The sequence below is a fragment of the Aplosporella prunicola genome (genome assembly GCF_010093885.1).
Source record: "Aplosporella prunicola CBS 121167 unplaced genomic scaffold K452scaffold_3, whole genome shotgun sequence".
Taxonomy (NCBI): domain Eukaryota; kingdom Fungi; phylum Ascomycota; class Dothideomycetes; order Botryosphaeriales; family Aplosporellaceae; genus Aplosporella; species Aplosporella prunicola.
Window position 1 is genome coordinate 114,902 of NW_022983531.1, and position 19,145 is coordinate 134,046.

A 19,145-nucleotide genomic window follows, 5' to 3' on the forward strand; every position below is an offset into this window, starting at 1 on the left:
AGCCAGAAAGTTTCTCTGAAAGGAAGTGTGGAGAAGAAGACATACGCCACAAAAAGTAAAAGCCACAACCACCGAGCACAAGCGGCAAAGAAGAAACAACGAACCGCAAAAGCAATTGGAAGCAAGTGCCAGACGCAACCCCGCTGCCACCCAACGTGGTACAGAAAGAAGCAATGGTCAAGGTCGTGTACATAGCGCGTCTTGTGCAGCTCGATGCAGTTACCCCAGTTCGATGCAACTACCCCGGTAGATATCTGTCAATGGCAAAACAAACACCTCAAACAAGCATACATGCAAACAAGCAAATATCCTTGACGACAACACTCACTCCACCCCACTCAGGCCAGCCCACCAAAGAAAGCAAGAAGAAAGCAGTCACAATCACAACCACAGCACCGAGCCACTCACCTCACTCAAAACGAACCAAAACGCAACATCTGAACCACCGAACCGTCCCTTTGCATGAAGGACTAGTTTAGTCTCTCTCTTGTTAACTAGCCAACCAACCAACCAACCAACCAACCAATCAATCAATCAATCAACAACCCAGCGCCTCGCAATGCCCGACTTCCGTGCCCACACACGCACGCGCACATGCACCCACCCCACGCGCGCGTATACGCTCATTACGCCATGCCACACCCACCGCACGACCATGCACCATGCACTATGCACCTTCTCCTCTGAATCAATCTCTCTCTACCCAACAACACCGACGGAGCACACCCCTCCCTGCATCCACAGCACACCTCCCTCCCCGCCTCCACCTCTCCCGTATGTAAAAGCTAAATGTACACCCCGTCCCCAACAACGTAACGAAAAAAGCCATGGTGTGTATATTAACGGGAAGAAGAAAGGAAGGAAGGAAAATGCAATGCCCCCACGCAACGGATAGACAAAACAAATCGATCTTTCCGCCTTAGTCTCCTCATATACCCACACCCCACGCTCCATTACAGCTAACACAACCACAACCACCCCTGCCCCTTCCCATGCCATGCCATGCCATGCCACGCCACCGCGAACAAAAGAACAAGGACACGCGTGCTGTAATTTGCGCAGCTACTACGTACGAGAGCCTTACCCAACCCAGTCCAAAGCAAATTGAACCGAACAAAAAGGAACGAACCGAAAACGAACGAGACGTCAGACAAAACAAGCATATATCTCGTAGACCTGCAGACGGACGCCTAAGTAAATAAACAAATAAATAAATTTGGTCAATCGAGCGATCGAGTCATCGACCAACCGAGCAGGATTTGGACAAAGGAGATGATGGATAGACGGACGGATCGACGGATAAAACAAAATTAAAAAAAAAAAAGGTATATTCAACAAAGAAGAAGCACAAACGAGAGTGGAAAAGAGCGCGTGTGCGAGAGAAAGAATGAGAGTACGAGAAGAAGAACGAGAAGAAAAAAGGAAGTAAAGACCTAGAGAGCTCCATCATACTATATACACACACACACAAAGAGACCAACAACACCACCACCACCACCAACACCAAAACAAAGACCCAAGGAAACAAAACAAAACAAGTAGGGCGGGCGAACTGATGGACAGGACTGGTGACAGGACTCTTGAACTGATGGATGGATGAAGTGAACAGAACAAACGAACGCCTCCGGATTGATTATTTCGCTTTCCAACGACCGACGACCGCAAACACGCGCACGCGCACTCATGCTCATTACTTCTCTTCCCTTCCCGCCTCCACTCTAGTCCCAACCTCATCCCCAACACCATCCACAACCCCAACCACGACCCTGTATAACTAGGTACCTAGGTGGGTAGGTAGGTAATATATACGCACGCACGCACGCACGCAAGCGCTTCCAACGCGCTCGCCGTCCCCCCACCCCACCAATTACTTCTCCATGCAAGCAAGCAAAAACCCGCCCAACGCACCACCCCAAGCCAGCAGTAAGTAAGTAGCATAGCATAGCATAGCTCGCTCAACTATACGAACCACAAACGATAGATAGATGACTAAATAAACAGCCTCCAGTCCGTCCGGCCATCCAGCCATCCGGTCTTAATGCCTCTTCGGCCCCGTGTACGGCCTAAACTCCGTGCCAGCGGGGTGGTTACGCCAGCGCTTCTTGCCGCCCCTGCCCGCGCCGTTTGCGCCATTTGCACCTAGTCCCGCGCCGCCCCTCGCTCCGTTCTGCTCTACTCCCTGCTGCTGCTGCTGCTGCTGCTGCTGCTGTTGCTGTTGCTGCTGGCTGAAGACCGGCGGTGGCGGACCGTATGTGGGTGGCGTGCCCGGCGGTGGCTGCGTTTGCTGATGTTGTGCGTGTTGTGCGCTTGCGCGCCGGTCCAGTGTCGTGGCGGGTAGGATTGGTTGGCCGCCGTACTGCGGGCCGGCGTAGTGCTGGGGCGGGGGCGGAGGAGGCGGCCCGTACGGCGTCGGGTGCGTGGGGTAGCCCGTCGGCGGCGGGGCGTAGATGGACTGGTAGGGCGGCGGGCCGGGCGGGTGCGGGAACTGCGGCCGGATGCTCGGCACGGCGGTGAGGTAGGGGTTCGGTGGCGGCGGGCCCGGCGCATAAGTCGGCGCCGGAGGCGGTGGGTAGCCGACGGGTGGATGTGCGCGCGCGTCGTACGGCGCCATGTAGCCTTGGTAGGTGGGCGGGGGTTGGGGCGGAGGGGCACCGGTCGGCGGCAGTGGACTGCGCACCGGCGTCTCCCGCAGCGTCCAGTCGTGCGGCTTGCCGAATGCGGAAGGAGGCGGGTTGCCCGAGTTGCCGCGCGAGTGCCCGAACGGGGGCGTCGGCCCGTGCTGCGGAGGCACGGCCGCCCTCCATCGGTTTTGCCTACTCTCCAGGCCAGGGTCGCGCGTCGAAGCACGCTTCGGAGGAGGCGGCGGCGGCTGAACTGGAGACCGAGTCGTCTGTGGAGGCGCGCTGACCGCCTGCGACACGACGCTCGCCGCGCTTGATGATCGTCTTGAGCTCACATCGTCTCTGGTCACCGATGCTCTCGCCGCCGGGGGTGCCATGTCGGGCTTTTCCGAAGACCTCTCAGGCGTCCCCGCCGATACAGTGGTGGCATCCGAGCCTTTGCGGTTGTAATTGGACGGGTTAAGGATCTGCCGGATACGTGCCAACGGTGTCTTCTCAGGCGTCGGCGCCCTAGAAGTCCTCGCCTTACTGCCGCTGCCGATGGTATCCCAGAAAGACTTACGCGGCTGATTGGTATTTTCGTTCTGCTGTCCTTCCGGAGCAGCAGATGAACTTTGAGCGCGAGCTACAGGCTCCTCGGGCTGCGTGGCAGTGCTAGCCACTGTTGATGGCGCTTCCAGAACGGGCTCAGCATGCTTAGGCTCCGGTGTGGCTTTGGCTGACGAAAGGGGCTGGAGAATGACAGGCGGGAGAGGAGCGGGGCTCTCGGTGGCTGGAGTAGAGCTGATGGACAGTGGAGCATCATCCCCTTTATTCAGTATGTCCCTGATTCTGTTCGAACTGGGTTCTGGAGTTGGGTCCCTCAGGATATCATTGATCTTCTGCGCATATGACTTGTTCGGTTTGGGTTCTGCAATATTGCGCTTCTGACCGTTGAGTTGCGACTCGGAGAGGGGCTGTTGCTCAGCAGCCTTCGTTGGAGCCTCTTCCTCGCGCTCACTGTCCATCGACATAGCTGCCTCTCCAAAGGAAACAGCCGAACCCGTCTCGAATGGGGAAACAGCGCGAGACCTCACAGAGGGCTTAGCTGGTGTGGACCTTGCCGACAACTGCTTATCTCGACTTTTTGGAGGCATAGGGGTGGATGATGCTCTTGATTGAGTGCCATCGACCCTTGAGTGGACACTCTCAGCAGGCCGGTCGATTGCGGACACGAGTAGCTGCAGACCCAGAGCGTCTTCGTTTGGAAGGGGCTTAATATACTGCAGCAGTTTCTCCGTCTCGACAGCATCGGCAGCATCAGCAAGTCTTGAGGTGTTGAAAACCGCAGTGGCATATGCTCGATAGTCAGCATTGTACGTTGTAGAATCCCTCGCGTCGTCCACCGTGGCCCGGTCAAATTCCTTGGTGTTTTCTTGAAGGAACGCATTGCGTTTCTTTCTAGAGGCCTCCCGAAGATCGTGCCGGTCCATGAGTTTTTGGGTTTCGATGAAGAATCTGCTGCGGGAGTCGGATGCCGGGTCCAGAAAGCCGGTTGACCGCCATTTATATTGCATACCACGCCGACGAGGAATGAGGCCATCCTCATCTTCAGTAGCATACCCATCCTGTTCTTGTATATTGGCTTCCCGTTCAATAACAAGCAACTGATGCTGACACCGTACGAGAAAATCTTCTTGGAGAAACTGGAAAACATTCTTGAAAATGTGTCAGTAACCAAGTATAAATCATCTAAAATGTTAAACTCACCTCAAACTCGGTCTTTGCAATTTCAGTCTCGGCTGTATTCCGACGGTCGACATGGGTCTTGGTGTGATTATACTTGCTGTTCAAGTACGCCAGCTGATCAGCAAGCCGGGCATCCAAAGCTGCTTTGACCACCTCATACTGATCACTCTGCTGGTGAGCAATCGGATCATCCTCGACGTCGTTGATGGTCCGATCCGAGAGTTCCGCCAAGACCGGTTTCAAGACCTTGACGACGGCACGATAGGCTGTCTTCAGCTGCAATTGGCGACGCAGATCCGCCTCAATGCTGGGATTGGAATTTGGAGCGCGCCGCCTACCGGGTAGCCTTTTTGTTTGCTTGGCAGGCTTGTCGCCATCGGCATCCGGGTTTTCGGAAGCGTTTTGCTGATCGGTAGTTTCCTTTTCGGGCGACTGATTAGATGGCGGAGTCGTGGTGGCCTCGGACTGGCCCGCAAAACTAGTCTGGGTCGACAACGGAGCCCTGCCTCTACCTTTGCCTTTGGACTGGCGTTTACGTGGAGGAGCGTCGGCAGTGGGAGCATCTTCACTCGTTGCTGCGTCTCCGTTTTCCAGGGGGGTGGTGCCATTGACACCGTTGAGATGGGGCTCGGCGACGGGGTCATCATCAACGGCCAAAGAGCGTTTCCTTTTATTGCTCTTGGGGGGTTGGGATGACGGCAGCTCCGAGACATCGGCATCTGCAGAGTCGACGGGGGGTTGGTCGAGTTCGGCAGAAGGCCGGGTGCCATTGGTGGAATGCTGATGGTGATTGGCAATTTCTGCAGCCTGGTCGGCGGCGAGGTTGAAGGAGCTGCGGCGACTGTCAGCACTGGCGACCGAGTCAGCAGCAGAGTCGGTGCCGGCGGTCGAAGCAGCGCTGGCAGCAGCGCGCGTGGTCATATGCAGTGCCTCAGTTGGGTGACGCCTGGCCGGCTTCGAGGGTGTCAGGCTAGCGCCTCGCGTAGCTCTGCGTAACCGTGTTTCCGGCGATGTGGCTGGCCGAGACGAGCAGCATTAGCAAAGAAAACCTTTGACAGGCAGGGCAGGACGGGGAAGACAAACCTTGCCGGGTCAGCTCAGGGCTCTTGGAGATTGACTTGGCACCGCCACGTCTCCGCGGCATGGTGGATTGGATTTCGAGACTATTGTGGAGTCGCAGGCGTTAGCCAAACGTTGCCCGTGACCAATCAATGCGAAGATGGCAAACTCACTGTGATGGCGCCGGGCCTGGGGCAGGGACCGGCGTGGCAATGGTGCTCGAGGACTATGCTGCTGCGACTATGCGATAGTGCGGCGGCGCGCAGACGTCTTTTCCAGCCGCCACCGGATTGAGACGATGGTCGCCGGCTACGAGGTTAGAAGTGACGGGAAAAACGAACAGTCGAATGCTCGCGTGCCGGCAGAAACAAGGCGCTATCGGCACGTCAGCCGACGTGTGAAGTCTCTTGACTGCTGCCCTGGCGGGAGAGGCCGATGGAGCTGGCGGGCGGGGAAATGAATGAATGGACGGCCGGCCAGCAGAAAGAGTGGCGGCTCGCAGCGGCAAGACGGGCTCTCTGGAAGTCCGGTGGTAGTGGTGCTGGTGATGAAAGGGTTTGCGGGTAAGATGGTCAAAATGCTCGCTCAGCACACACGAGCGGCCAGGGACCACCGACAAAGACGGGCGGCAGCGCGCGGCGGAGCGAGGGCCAAAACGGCTTTGGGGGCAGAGGAGCGGAGGGATGCGATGGTCCTGCAGCCTTATGGAGGTATGGTGTTTCCATCCACAACAAGCAGCAATTGAGCAAGCCTTAGGCTCTTCCCCGGTCGAGATGGCTAGCACATTGTTCGCTAGCCCCTTTGGGTATCGCTTGTTCCCAAAACGTCACCAGGGAATAGGAGATAACTTGGTGAAACTCGGGACACCTTAACACCCGCCGCCCAACTGATTATTATGTGCTTGCGACGATGCTGCTCGACGTGGCCTCCTATCCTTAATACTAAACGTCTCCGCCGCCCAATGGCCGTCAGCTGAACAGCCCGCCGCGCCCAAAGAAATTGCCTTCCGCCAACTCCACTTCCCCCACGCCACTCCTATAACTTGTATATAAGCGCTGTAAATCACCCTTCCAGCCTCCTGTGCCTGCCGATCCATCTTGCACCTCGCGATCGCCCGCCTGCGCATGACACGAGACACAGCTGACCCTTTGCGTTCGCATCCGCTCCTAGCCCGGGATCCCCAATGCCATTGTGTCTCCATGACTCGCCACTATCGCTCAACCTCCCTCTCCAATATCGCCGTCTCGTGTTGTCGTTCCGCGCTTAAACTCTTACATAGCCGCCGCCCTGTCGAGACTCACCTTGTGTCACCGAACTGCGCGCGTGCGCATGCGCGTGTGTATGTGTGTGTGTGCGCGTGTGTGTTCACGAATTCAATTCTCTCTCCACTCTAATGATAGGTATCCAAAAAGGCCATCGCCTCAGCCGCCAAATACAATAAACCCAATCCGCCTGCCGGATACTACCCGCATCAGACATTACCATATTCCCTGCGCGATCCATCAAAAGGACGTCGGCTCAACTCTTGCCCCAAAATCCATCACAGAAAAAACTCCGCCGTTTTCAAAGCATAGAACCATTCCGCCCGAGTCATCCCCAATTCGTCAACGTGATAAAAAAATATCAGCACATCCCAGCGATGCGGTATGGGTATCGTACGCTATGAAGCCAGTCAAGAGCGCTGAGAAGATGAGAAAAAAAAATTAATGTCGTGGGCTAGGCGAGAAACCCAAAAGGAAATTCGTAGCCCCAGAAAATGCGGGAAAAGCGGATGAGCGATGAAAGGACATCTGACTCGACTGGATCCCCTTTCGCTGGTTTTTGTTGATACCAGAGTTGCGCTTCTTCGCAGAAGCAATTATTGCAAACGCCTTCTTGCATGCATTACCTGCTGTCATCCGGGCCGTGAAGACTATGCTTCCTCAGGCTGCTGGCAGACGAGCTGACCCTCGGGCTTTCACTCAAAATAAATTCCGGAATTGGCGGCGTCATCGCTCTGGCCAAGGGGCTCTCGCATCTGTCTCCTCGTCCGCTTCTGATGCTCCCAGCATCTCCAAATATTTGTGACGGGCTGGTCAGTGGGCTCGGGCTCATCGTTCGGCTGTTGGTGCGGCTCCGGCTGCTGTGCGGACGCGGGATAACGTGTCCGCTCAACGGCGAAGCAACCACCACGGTTCCCGGCGTGGCTGCCGGAGGTGGGACCGGGCTATCCGGGCGGAACAATGGGTGGATCATGGCGCTGTCGATGTTGGGCGACGGAGGGCGAGAAGTGTGAGGCGAGATAAAAGCAGGGCTCGGCATGGCAGTGGTGTCCACGGGAGGGCTTTCCGAAAACGGGCCGTTAAGTGCCCGTGCAGGAGAAACCGGACGACTGCCTGGAATGGGTTCGAGGCGAGTGCCGCGGCCAAGCACGGCCGTCAGCTCCTGACTCGGCCCAGACTGCATTATGGTGTCGCGCAGATGAGGATCCATTTCAGAGCTGTTCCACATGGCAAAGCCGTCGGGTGGATGCGACACCGAATTCGTACGCATAGAAGACAGACTAATGGAGTCGCGCAGTGAAGAAGCTCCTCTCGCGAGCAGCTTTGTCCTGGAGGTGACCGGGTATACCGCCTGGTAGAAGGACGACCCCCAATTACTGAGGGAATGCGTTGACGAGTTCGAGAATGTCGGCGAAGAAAGTGAAGATCCGTGGATGTGCGGTGTCTGTAGAGCGTTCGACGCCATGGCCGGGGTGGCCTCCCGCGGCGATTCCTCCGGTGATCCGGCCGCTGCTCCGGCGTACTGCTGTTCCGAAGGCCAATTCCAAATTGTGATGACAAAGAACACGGCTTGTGAGGCCGTGGAAAGCGCCCAGATCGTGTATTTTGGCGGCATATCAAAGCTCCAGTGTCCGTTGGGCGCGGCTAAAACCTCACGCTTGTGGGTCTGTGTGAGTATATAAGTCGCCAGTGTCAGAACGACAGCGACGACCGTGGGGAGCAAGCAGAGCGGCACTAGGCAGCTCCGACTTGACCAAGGGCCATTCCCTCTTCTACCCTGACGGTATATGAGCTGGATGAAGACGGCGACTATTGTTCCCAGGGATAAAAGATTAAAAGTCGCAGCGACAATAGCCAAAGGGCCGAAGGAGATGCCCCAGTAGTAAAAACTCGACGCATCGAGGATGGTAAAAACGGTTGTAACGACGGTAAAAGCGAATGTGACTAGACTCAGAGCGTAAAGAAAGAGACGGGAGTGTCGCGGCCCGCTTGTTGCGGTCATAGTTGTTTTCAACGATCGACTGTCGACTGTGGAAAGGGACATTGCAGACGGGAAGGTCGCAAGGAGGTTAGGTTCGTAGAAATGGTGGAGGTCGGTTTAGAGAAATGCAACGAATGTGGCGGGGATTACGCGGGCTGGGGTGGGATGTTTGATAGCGAGTGACTGGTGTCAAGAGGATCTGTCGGCAAGGATTTGAATGAACCACGTCGGTCAGGCCATGGGGAAAGGCATCAGGGTCTCGGTGAGGAAAGAGAATTCGAGTCTTGAGCGGGCTTCCAGGATCCAGGATTGGCGAGCCGCGGGGGGACGAGGAAAAGGAAGAAAGCGATCAGATGAGCGAGCGGTGAAGGTTGCCCACGGCCTGGTTTCGAGTATAAAGGCTCCCCCAGAAGAATCTTGGACCAATCGCTCACGGGCCGCAGCGAATGGACGGAATCCGACGGCTGACACGCGGAAGCAGCGAGCGTAAGTGTGGGCGTATAAGCGGCGGTGGCAGGCCGAAGTACGGGGAGGCGGCGGCGGTGCAAAAAGAGGGTGGTGCGGTCTGGGGAATCGGATCGCGCAGACTGGGGGGTAGTTTCAAGATTCCGTGCTGCAGCGTGTATTGACTTGGAAAGGATGGGAAGGCCCGCAGGCTTGGGACCAAAAATGCGGCAGAGCGGCAGGGAAGGGAGCGAGAGAAAAGACGACAAATGGACCAGGGAACATGACTGAAGCGGGGATGCCAAACATAAATAGCAACTGGGTGGTAAGGCTCGATTAGTTTGTATTGTGTGTGGGCTTGTCCTGCACGACGCGTCAAAGCGTACATTGCGGAGCGTAACCATGCTAGCCGTTTTGGAGGCCTGCGGCTGCGCGAAGAGGGCTCACCACCACCCAGCCCGACGCTGTGCACTGATCGAAGGGAAATTGAAATTGCTTTTTTGCGCCGCTGTCTGTCTTGTCCTTCTCATGCGATTTTGGTTTTGATTTTAAATTTTAAGCTCGCGCTGTCAACTGTCAGTCGCATGGCTAGATGAAGCAGCCCGCTCAAGGCGGGCGTTGAAACAACGGGCCGGCCGGGTTGGCCCTGTCAGGGTGCCCGTTAGCACGCCAGCCGGCCGGCGGGGGATCCGTTATTTCAAAACAAACGTCCAACGTCGACGGCTGCGGGCAGCCAGAAGGGCAGCCTCGAGGCAGGAAATTGGAGAGCGTCTGGGCGCGCTGACGCTCGCGCGCAGCTCAGCCTGCAATAAGCTGCAGCACGACGGTATGACGAACCGCGGCTGGTTGTCGCACGAATATATGTCTTTTGCCAGCCGTGGAGAGAATCGGCGGCCTGACGGTGACGTTGCTGTTGGAGACGCGCGCGTTCTCTCAACGTTCTCGACCGCGGCGCGAGGACAGCGATGTGGCGGGTGCTGGCGAGAAGAGCCCACTTTGCCCACTTTGCGTCATCAAGCAGCGCGCCTGAAGGGGGAGCTCACGTGGCTTTTAGTGTGAGTGTCAGCCAGGCACATCGGCCGCTATGTTTTTCCGTGTTTGCTGCGGCCCGCTGCAAACTCGCCAAGCTTCGGCCGGGCTCGCCGCCCGCCGCCTCAGCTCTCCGCCACGACTGACGTGCCTGCTAACCTTACTCTCTCTCTCCCCACGTCCGCCCGTCTTCGAGACCATCAACTCTTGCCATTTACTGGCTACAACCTTCCGGATCGCTCCACCCATCTCCAGGCACTGCTCGTTGTCTCTCCCAATTCCCGCCTTGGACGCCGTTGCACCTCTGCGCCCTCTGCACCCCACCTCGTAGCAGCTCCGCCAAGATGAAGCTCACCTTCAAGGTTTGTCGGTGCCGCCACCGCCGTCGCGACACCCCCCGCTGACCTTGCGCGCACAGGATCTCAAGCAACAAAAGTTCGTCATCGAGGCCGAGCCCTCGGAGACTGTGCGTTCGCCCGCCGAACTCTGTAAATGTCTTGCGCTGACTTCATCGCCAGATCGCCAATGTCAAGGCGAAAATCGCCGCCGAAAAGGGCTGGGAGTCGGACAAGCAGAAGCTCATCTACTCTGGTGCGCCTCTTGTGGTCTGCTTTTCCCGTGTCGCTCTGAAGGCTAACCCATGTTTTAGGCAAGATCTTGCAGGATGACAAGACCGTAGAGTCTTACAACATCGAGGAGAAGGGCTTCATCGTGTGCATGGTCCAGAAGGTCCGCGCCGCCCGTTCATGCCTACCAGAAACTCTGATGCTAACTTTGCGCGCAGCCCAAGCCTCAGCCGGCTGCTTCCGCCAGCAAGGCCGCTCCATCCACCCCCGCGCGCGAATCGCCGGCCGCTTCTACCCCCGCTGCTCCTGCGCCGTCCTCTAGCACAGCTGCCAGCAATGTTCCTGCCACGCCTTCGCCTGCGCCTGCGGCGCCTCAGGCTCCAAGTGGCTCGCAGTTCAACAACCCATCTTCGCTTACCATGGGCCCCGAGAGAGAGGCGGCGATTGCAAACATGGAGAGCATGGGCTTCCCGCGTGCCGACATCGATCGTGCCATGAGGGCGGCCTACTTCAACCCAGACCGCGCTGTCGAGTACCTGTTGACGGTAGGTGCATCGTTGCATGTGATAGACACCGAGGCTGATTAGATATGCAGGGAATTCCCGAGGGTGCGCTTCGCGAGGGCCCGACTGCCCAGCCTGGCTCTCCTACTCCCGCCCCAGCTGGCGCGACCGCGGCTGCGACTGATGCTCCTGCCGCCCCCGGCGAGGAGCCTGTCAACTTGTTTGAGGCGGCGGCCGGCGGCCGTGGCGCTGGTGCGCGGGGTGCTGCGGGAGCGGGAGCTGGCGTGGGAGCTGGTGGTGCTGGGAACCTTGACTTCCTCCGCAATAACCCTCAGTTCCAGCAGCTGCGCCAGCTGGTGCAGCAGCAGCCCCAGATGCTCGAGCCGATTCTTCAGCAGGTCGGCTCGGGCAACCCCGCCTTGGCGCAGCTGATTGCGAACCACCCCGAGCAGTTCCTCAGCCTCTTGAGCGAGGATGCGGATGACGACGCCCCGCTGCCGCCTGGAGCTCAGACTGTGAGCGTTACCGAGGAGGAGCGCGAGGCGATCGAGAGGGTAAGTCGGCGGAACGCGCGTGTGTGGGCGATGAAGTTCTAACATGTAATACAGTTGTGCCGCCTCGGCTTCGAGAGAGACCTCGTCATCCAGGCTTACTTTGCCTGCGACAAGAACGAGGAGCTGGCCGCCAACTTCCTCTTCGACCAGCCTGAGGATGAAGACCAGTAAACGACTCGCCCGGGCTTCAACTCTTGACCATCCTCTTCCGTTACGACGAATCGAGCGGGGTTTCGGAGTTAACCGATATTTGCTTTTTCTATCTACCTACCCTTTGAGGCTCTGATCGCCTGAATAGAGGCAGCTGCATGACACGCCACAGCACCACCCACAATCTCCTGCCACCAACACACCACCCTCTACCTTTTCCCTTGAAACCTTCCTGGCAGGGGACGACATCGGGCTATCACCACTACATCTCAAACACGCGCACACACTCACGCCACACACGCAGACAGACAGACCTCTGACTCGATTTCTCGTCGAAGCCTTTTGCTTTTGCGTCATTTGGCCACGGGAGCGCTCGGACGGGATGACTTGACGCGACCTCGACGTCTCATAGTGCCTGCTCTCTTTTTTCCTTCTTCTCTCTCCAAGATTCTCCTCTTCCTCCTAGTCTTGCTGCTTGCCGGGTTGAGGGCTCATCGAGTCGACGATATCCGGGGAGCGTAGATAGCTGCTCGGTCGGGAAATGAAACTCATGGAACAAACACAACAAACAACACAACAAACAACAACGAAACAAGCGATACACTGCCTAGCGCTTTTTCTTTGTGGCTTTCTTGCTTGCTTGCTTGCTTGCTTGCTTGCTTGCTTGCTTGCTTGGTGATTTGCGTCATTGTTGTCGTGGCTGCTGACTGAGATTGATCTCGTTCTCGTTTCTTGTCGGTGTCGCTGTCGTTGCCGGCTGCTTCTTTTGGTGTTGTAGGAGCTCCGGATTCTGTTGCTGCTGCGTCTTCTTGGAATGATAACATTTGGTATGTCTGACTGTGCTTGCAGGTTACTACACGTGCTCAACTGGGCTTCCATGTTCTTCCCACGTGCCACGGTTACCTTTGTGCTTGCTTGCTTGCTTATTTGTTTGGCCAGTCAAACCCACACATTTATTTGTACCCTCAGTTGAAACTAACATCCCTAGCTGCCCGTTTGTCTTTGTTAATCGTGCATGATACATCTCCTCTAGGCGCACACCGGACACGACACCTCCTGGAAATACCCTCGAAATGGACTGAGGCTCCGTCGGTGTGGAAGTTGGGTCGGCTATGATGACGCTTTTGGGGAGTGGCTGTTTGTTAGGGTGCTAGTAAGTCCAAGCTGATTAAGGGCTTTAGTAACGCTGAATAGACTATTAGGCCGGGTTGTCCGTGGATTGATGACCGGTTCGATGTTTGAGTATCAGAAGTGGAACCTCTTTGATATATACTGCAGTGGTTCCTCGAAATGGTAATAAGCTAGGTTTTAGAGGGGTGGCAGTTGGCTGCTTTTGGCGCGGCTTGGACTGCTTATCTGGTCTTTAAGCTTGCTGACGAATGAGGTGAGTTAGATACGTAGGCAACACCTCACTTTCTCCTTATACGTGGGTGTCCGGTTCTACTACGCTACCTACCTACCTACCCACACAACAGCTCCAAACAAGGCAGACCACCACCACCACAGTAAACCAACGTACCCATCAACCAAACCAACCAACCGACCACCCACCCGATCAACCAAACTTCGCCCCGTTAAACTCGTCGACAATCTCCCTCGCGGCCTTGAGAATCTCCATGCACCCGGGCGAGTCCGAATGCACGCACAGCGAGACCTCGTGCTCACCCAGGGGAATCTCGACGCGCTCGCCCGTCACGGCCGTCACGGCGCCCTCGCGCACCTGCGCTCCAACGTGCTGGCGCGTCTCGTGCGGCTCCCAGGACCTGGTGCACAGTCAGCACGAAACAACACAAACACCACGACCACCAGCACCACCAACAACCCCCTACCAAAAATAAATAACCCCCAAAAAGCAGCAGAAGCACACCAAACCAGACCAAAACAAAAACGCAAAAAAACGCCAAACTCACCCCTTCCGGCGCTCAATCACCAGGCTCCCGTCCCGCCCCCACCGCACATCCGCATACAGCTCGGCCACAAACGGGATCCCCAGCTCGCGCGCCACAGCCTCATGCGCCGTCCCCGCAAGCCCAAATACGCGCGCCCCCGCCGGCACGGCCGCGTACACGGCTCTGCACGCCTCGGCGTCGCGCGATGTTAGGCCGTAGAGCGTGCCGTGCGGCTTTATGTGGTGGAGTGAAGGAGCACCCTCTTCGGCGGATATAAACCCTTGCAAAGCTCCGATCTGGTAGCGCGTCATAGCCGTCAGCTCGGCGGGCGAGAGCGCCATGTAGCGCCGTCCGAAGCCTTGCAGGTCTGGGAGGCCGGGGTGCGCGCCTAGTGCTATGGGGCCACGCTTCGAAGGGCTGTCGAGGCAGGCGCGCACGGTATCTTGCATTATGAGGGGGTCGCTGCCCGGGGCGTGTTAGTTAGCGCCCTGGATGTTGGGGATGTTTGTGGAAGGGGGAAACAAAAACAAACGCACCCAGCATGAAAGCCGCACGCTATGTTCGCGTGGTCGATATAAGGCAGCAGCTCGGCGGTCGGGGGCCCGCAGGCCCAGTTGCCGTAGCTCTCGCCTAGGTCGACGTTGATGCGGATGGGGTGGGTCGAGGGGGGCATTGTTTGTGTTTGTGGTTGTGCCGACGACTTAGTTCCTAGGATGGAATGGGTGTTGAAGCGAGAGGAGGAAGGAAGGGAGGGGGAGGGAATAGAGGAATAAGGACTAGAAGAAGAGGAAGGGGTGTGTTGACCGAGTAATTGGAAGGAGATAGGTATATAGCTGGTTAGAGAAGAATGGTAGGTAGGTAGGTAAGGCCCTGCACCGCAGAGGTAAGTACGTCGACGCGCGCGAACGAGCAAAAGACTGACATGCAGCAACAATATCAGCAGCGTCCGTATCAGCAGCCCCAGCAACCTACCTACCTACCTAACCCCACCCACCCCACAGCCGCCGCCGCCGCCAGCTTGCCAACACACCGCACCCTCGCAGCACGCGGGCATGACGAAAAGCCCCCCCGACCGACCGACCGACCGATTCACAGCCCGCAGACCGCAGACCGCAGATAGCCGTACGTGCTAGGGTAGGCAGTACACTAGGTACGTACGGAGCAGCCAAAGCGGGGTTGTTACATGGCTGGTGGTGGAGGACGTCCAAGCGTCTGCCCCTCCCCGAGCTCCCTAGCCCCCCAACCCCGCACTGCTAATCCGCACTTCATCTGCACCGCGCCGCGCACCACGTAACTATATGCATACCTAGCGATAAGCGATGGCGATCGCAGCCGGCCGGTGAGAGGACGGCGCTGACGCTGATAGCAGATCCGCTCCGCTACGATACGATATGATCGGGCGGCTGCGTCAGAGCCGGGTGGGCGCTGCGCGTGCGCTGATCTGGAGACGTCGGGAGGATTAAAGAGGTGGACGCGGGTGCGTGTGCGTGTGTCTGTGTCTGGGTCTGCTGCTTGCGAAGCGGATTTTGCGTGATAAAGAGAAGGAACGAACGAAGGAAAGAAAGAAGGAAAGGATGGACATGGAGAACATCAAGACGCTGCTTATTGCGGACCGCGGCGAGATTGCTGTAGGTTGCTTCCATCCACCGACCACCACTGCAATAACAACAGCATCAAAAACCCAGAACCACAAGCAAGCAAACAAACAAACAACGTAGTCAGAACCGCCTGTATGTCCGAAATGCTAACACAGCTAGATCCGCATCGCACGCACCGCGCACGCCCACGCCATCCCCACCCTCACAGTCTACACGCCCGCCGACAGCAGCTCGCAGCACGTGCACGCCACCTCCTCCTCCACCGCGCTCCCGCTCAGCGCCAACGCCGCATACACCGACACGGCGCAAATCCTCGCACTCGCGCGCACCCACGGCGCCACGGCCATAGCGCCGGGCTACGGCTTCCTGTCCGAGTCGGCCTCGTTCGCGCGCGCCGTCCACGCCGCCAACCTCACGTGGCTGGGCCCGTCCGCTTCCGCGATCGAGACGTTCGGCGCGAAGCACGCGGCGCGCGCGTTCGCAGCGCGGTGCGGCGTGCCCGTCGTGCCGGGGTCGGGGGGGCTGGTGCGCGGGGCGCGCGAGGTGCGCGAGGTCGGGGAGCGGGTGGGCTGGCCCGTCGTGCTGAAGGCGAGTTGCGGGGGTGGAGGGATGGGGCTCGCGGTGTGCGAGGGGGCGGGAGGGGTGGAGGGGGCGCTGGCGAGGGTGACGCGCTGCCCTGGTGGCAGTGATGGCGGCGACGGTGTTGTGGTTGAGAAGTACGTCCCCCGTGCTCGCCATGTCGAGGTGCAGGTGTTTGGCAACGGGAGGGGCGACGCAGTCCACTTCGGCGAGCGCGAGTGCAGCGTGCAGCGGCGGCACCAGAAGGTCGTCGAGGAGTGTCCGAGCCCGTTCGTGGTCGCGCGACCGGAGCTACGCTTGCGGGAGCGGCTCACGGACGCGGCGGTACGGCTGGCCAGGGCCGCGGAGTACGGGTCCGTGGGCACGGTGGAGTTTCTCGTCGACGAGGCGACAGGGGATTTTTTCTTTCTGGAGATGAACACGCGGCTGCAGGTCGAGCATGGCGTCACCGAGCTGTGCTATGGCGTCGATCTCGTCGAGCTGATGCTGCGGCAGGCGGATGCGGAGGCGGCGGGGAGGGGCGGCCTGAGCGGGGAGGAGTTGGCGGCGCTGCAGAAGGAGGGGCCGGTCGGCGCGGCTGTCGAGGTTAGAGTCTATGCTGAGAACCCCGTGAGGGACTTTGCGCCTGCGCCGGGGCTGCTGCAGTGTGTGCGGTGGGGGTCGCCCGAGGGCTTTCCTGGCACGCCGCGCATCGACACTTGGGTCAAGACGGGGACGACCATCACGCCGCACTACGGTTTGTCTATCTATACCTACCGCGCAAGTAACTAACTAACCACCACCCACCCCACAGACCCCCTAATAGGCAAACTGCTGCACCACTCCCCCTCCCGCGCCACCACCATCGCCGCCCTAACCCAAACCCTGCACACCACAACCCTCCACGGCCCACCCACCAACCTCTTCTTCCTCGCCTCCATCCTGTCCTCGCCCGCCTTCCTCGCCGGCGCAACACCGACCTCGTTCCTCGCCTCCCTCCCCCCCTACACCCCGCACGCCATCGACGTCCTCGCCGGCGGCGCCCTCACCACCGTGCAAGACCTGCCCGGCCGCCCGCGCACCGGCAACGGCATCCCGCCCTCCGGCCCCATGGACGGCCTAGCGCTGCAGCTCGCGAACCTGCTCGTGGGCAACTTGCGCGGGACCGCAGGGCTGGAGATGACGCTCGCGGGGCCGACGCTGCGGGTGTGCGCGCCGGCGGTCGTGGTCGCGCTGTGCGGCGCCGACGCGGAGGCCGAGCTCGACGGCGCGCCCTTCCCGCCGTGGACGCGGCGCGTGCTGCGGCGCGGGCAGACGCTGCGGGTGGGCCGGGTTGGCGGCGGCGGCGGCTGTCGCGCGTACCTCGCTGTGCGGGGCGGCCTGCCCGGCGTGCCGCTGTACTGCGGCTCGCGGAGCACGGCGCCCGCGCTGGGCTTGGGCGGGTATCAGGGGCGGGGGCTCGCGGCGGGGGATCTGCTCGAGGTGAGCGGGGACGCGGGACCGACTGCCCACGAAGAAGAAGAAGAAGAAGAAGAAGAAGAAGACGTCAGCCTCCCCGAACGGCTCCGCCCGCTCTACGCCGCAGACTGGACGCTCGCGGCCCTGCCTGGCCCGCATACGACGGGCTTCCTGACGCCGGCCGCCGGCGCCGCCCTCTTCGCCTCCCCCTTCACCGTCTCGCACAACGCGTCGCGCAGCGGGATCCGGCTGGCCGTGCCGCCGTCCACACCACCAATTCAATGGGCGCGCGAGACGGGCGGCGACGGCGGCGCGCACCCCTCCAATGTCGTCGAGTACGGGTACGCGGTTGGCGCGCTCAACTGGGCCGGCGACACGCCGTGCCTGTTTCCGGTCGACGGGCCGGATTTTGGGGGGTTCGTGTCTGTGCTTACGGTTGTGGGCGCTGAACACTGGAAGATGGGGCAGTTGCGGCCGGGGGACCGGGTGAGGTTTGTGCGGGTTGGGTTGGGCGAGGCGGGGAGGGCGAGGGAGGGGGTCGAGGCGTTTTTGGGGGGCGTGGAGGATGCGCTGGGGAGGGGGGGTAAGGGGGAGGCGTTTGCGGGCGTGGAGGCGCTGCGGGTTGATGCTGCTGATGATGGTGGTGTGCTGGCGCGCTCGACGGAGAAGGAGAAGGCAATAGTGGCGCGCCTACCCGCAGGCCCCAACCAGCCCCGCGTCACGTACCGCCAAAGCGGCGACAGCGCGCTGCTCGTCTCCTACTCGGGCGGGCAGACCTTCTCACTGGCCCTGCGCGCACGGGTAGCGCTCCTGCGCACCTCCCTCTCCTCCCCCACCAGCACACCCCCGCACATCCGCACCGCCCTCCTAAAGAGCACGCCCTGCTGCGCCTCGCTGCTCGTGCACTTCACCCCCCAGGCCCTCCCCCAGCACGCGCTCCTCGCGCACCTGCAGACGCTAGAAACCCGGCTCCGTGCCCTCGCCGCCCCCGCCCTGCCCACACGACAAATAACCCTCCCGCTCGCCTTCGCCTCCCCCGCCATCGACAAAGCAACAGCGCACTACGCGGCCACGCAGCGGGCGCACGCGCCCTTCCTGCCCAGCAACAGCGCGTACGTCGCGCGGTCGAACGGGCTGACTGAGCCCGCACTGCGGCAACAACTTTTAGCTACGACGCTGGTGGCCGTAGCGGTAGGGTTTTTCGCCGGGACGCCGGTGTGCCTGCCGCTGGACCCGCGGCACAGACTTCGGTGCGCGAAGATGAGCCCGCCGCGCGTCGGGGGCACGCCGGCCGGGAGTCTGGGCTGGGGCGGGGGGTGTGCGGCGCTGTATCCGGTCGAGGCGCCGGGCGGGTATGCGTTGCTGGGGCGGACGGTGCCGGTGTTTGGAGCTTTTGGGGGGGAGGAGGGGGGAGCGAGCGAAGCGGGTGAAGCAGCAGCAGCGGCAAAAGTGGGTGAGGAAGGCGCGGCTCCAACCTTCCTCCTCCAGCCAGGCGACATGCTCACGTTCCGCGAAGTCGGCTCCGCGGAGCTCGACGCGGCGCTCGCGCGCTTCCGGGCGGGCTTGTTCGTGCCTGAGGTGGTGGAGACGGTGTTCGACGTGCTAGCGCACGAGCGGTTGCTCGAGGAGACGGAGGCAGAGGCCGCTGCGATACGGGCACGGCAGGCTGTCGCGGAGGCGGAGGTGGCGAGGGAGGAGGAGGCGAGTTTGGAGATGTGGAGGAGGGAGATGGAGAAGAGGAAGAG

The 19,145-nt window shown here is 59.7% G+C and overlaps 8 protein-coding genes across 8 annotated transcripts in view; 3 read left to right on the top strand and 5 right to left on the bottom strand.

Annotated features, from left to right (window-relative positions):
* Nucleotides 1-927: 927 nt before the first annotated feature.
* On the bottom strand, nt 928-1,307 carry K452DRAFT_103020 (uncharacterized protein). The gene has a single exon (XM_033534924.1). The coding sequence runs from the start codon at nt 1,161-1,163 to the stop codon at nt 960-962; it is 204 nt and encodes a 67-aa protein (XP_033401615.1). The 5' UTR covers nt 1,164-1,307; the 3' UTR covers nt 928-959.
* Nucleotides 1,308-2,035: 728 nt separating this feature from the next.
* Nucleotides 2,036-5,493, bottom strand: K452DRAFT_304921 (uncharacterized protein; the record flags this gene model as incomplete). Its single annotated transcript, XM_033542847.1, has 3 exons — nt 2,036-4,318; nt 4,371-5,365; nt 5,433-5,493. The coding sequence occupies 3 exons, from the start codon at nt 5,491-5,493 to the stop codon at nt 2,036-2,038; spliced, it is 3,339 nt and encodes a 1,112-aa protein (XP_033401616.1).
* Nucleotides 5,494-5,715: 222 nt separating this feature from the next.
* Nucleotides 5,716-6,214, top strand: K452DRAFT_103038 (uncharacterized protein). Its single transcript, XM_033534925.1, has one exon. The coding sequence runs from the start codon at nt 5,869-5,871 to the stop codon at nt 6,151-6,153; it is 285 nt and encodes a 94-aa protein (XP_033401617.1). The 5' UTR covers nt 5,716-5,868; the 3' UTR covers nt 6,154-6,214.
* Nucleotides 6,215-7,292: 1,078 nt separating this feature from the next.
* Nucleotides 7,293-8,714, bottom strand: K452DRAFT_304922 (uncharacterized protein; the record flags this gene model as incomplete). Its single annotated transcript, XM_033542848.1, has 1 exon — nt 7,293-8,714. The coding sequence occupies one exon, from the start codon at nt 8,712-8,714 to the stop codon at nt 7,293-7,295; it is 1,422 nt and encodes a 473-aa protein (XP_033401618.1).
* Nucleotides 8,715-8,808: 94 nt separating this feature from the next.
* Nucleotides 8,809-9,550, bottom strand: K452DRAFT_103078 (uncharacterized protein). Its single transcript, XM_033534927.1, has one exon. It carries the CDS (start codon nt 9,497-9,499, stop codon nt 8,903-8,905), a length of 597 nt encoding a protein of 198 aa, XP_033401619.1. The 5' UTR covers nt 9,500-9,550; the 3' UTR covers nt 8,809-8,902.
* Nucleotides 9,551-10,468: 918 nt separating this feature from the next.
* K452DRAFT_324019 (uncharacterized protein) lies at nt 10,469-11,918 on the top strand (the record flags this gene model as incomplete). The annotated part of the gene is made up of 7 exons (XM_033544677.1): nt 10,469-10,486; nt 10,543-10,590; nt 10,643-10,715; nt 10,774-10,853; nt 10,909-11,235; nt 11,286-11,747; nt 11,802-11,918. 7 exons carry the CDS (start codon nt 10,469-10,471, stop codon nt 11,916-11,918), a joined length of 1,125 nt encoding a protein of 374 aa, XP_033401620.1.
* A 1,518-nt stretch (nt 11,919-13,436) lies between these two features.
* K452DRAFT_283203 (uncharacterized protein) lies at nt 13,437-14,857 on the bottom strand. The gene is made up of 4 exons (XM_033539734.1): nt 14,763-14,857; nt 14,323-14,703; nt 13,808-14,248; nt 13,437-13,660 (listed from the first exon to the last, which is right to left on the bottom strand). The coding sequence occupies exons 2-4, from the start codon at nt 14,457-14,459 to the stop codon at nt 13,453-13,455; spliced, it is 786 nt and encodes a 261-aa protein (XP_033401621.1). The 5' UTR covers nt 14,460-14,703; nt 14,763-14,857; the 3' UTR covers nt 13,437-13,452.
* A 509-nt stretch (nt 14,858-15,366) lies between these two features.
* The window catches only part of K452DRAFT_219454 (uncharacterized protein), a gene marked incomplete at both ends in the record, with an annotated part of 4,293 nt that continues 514 nt past the window's right edge, over nt 15,367-19,145 (top strand). The window contains 3 exons of the mRNA XM_033536414.1: nt 15,367-15,418; nt 15,593-16,699; nt 16,757-19,115. Of these exons, the coding sequence (XP_033401622.1) occupies nt 15,367-15,418; nt 15,593-16,699; nt 16,757-19,115 (3,518 nt within the window). The remainder of the gene's footprint in view (nt 15,419-15,592; nt 16,700-16,756; nt 19,116-19,145) is intronic.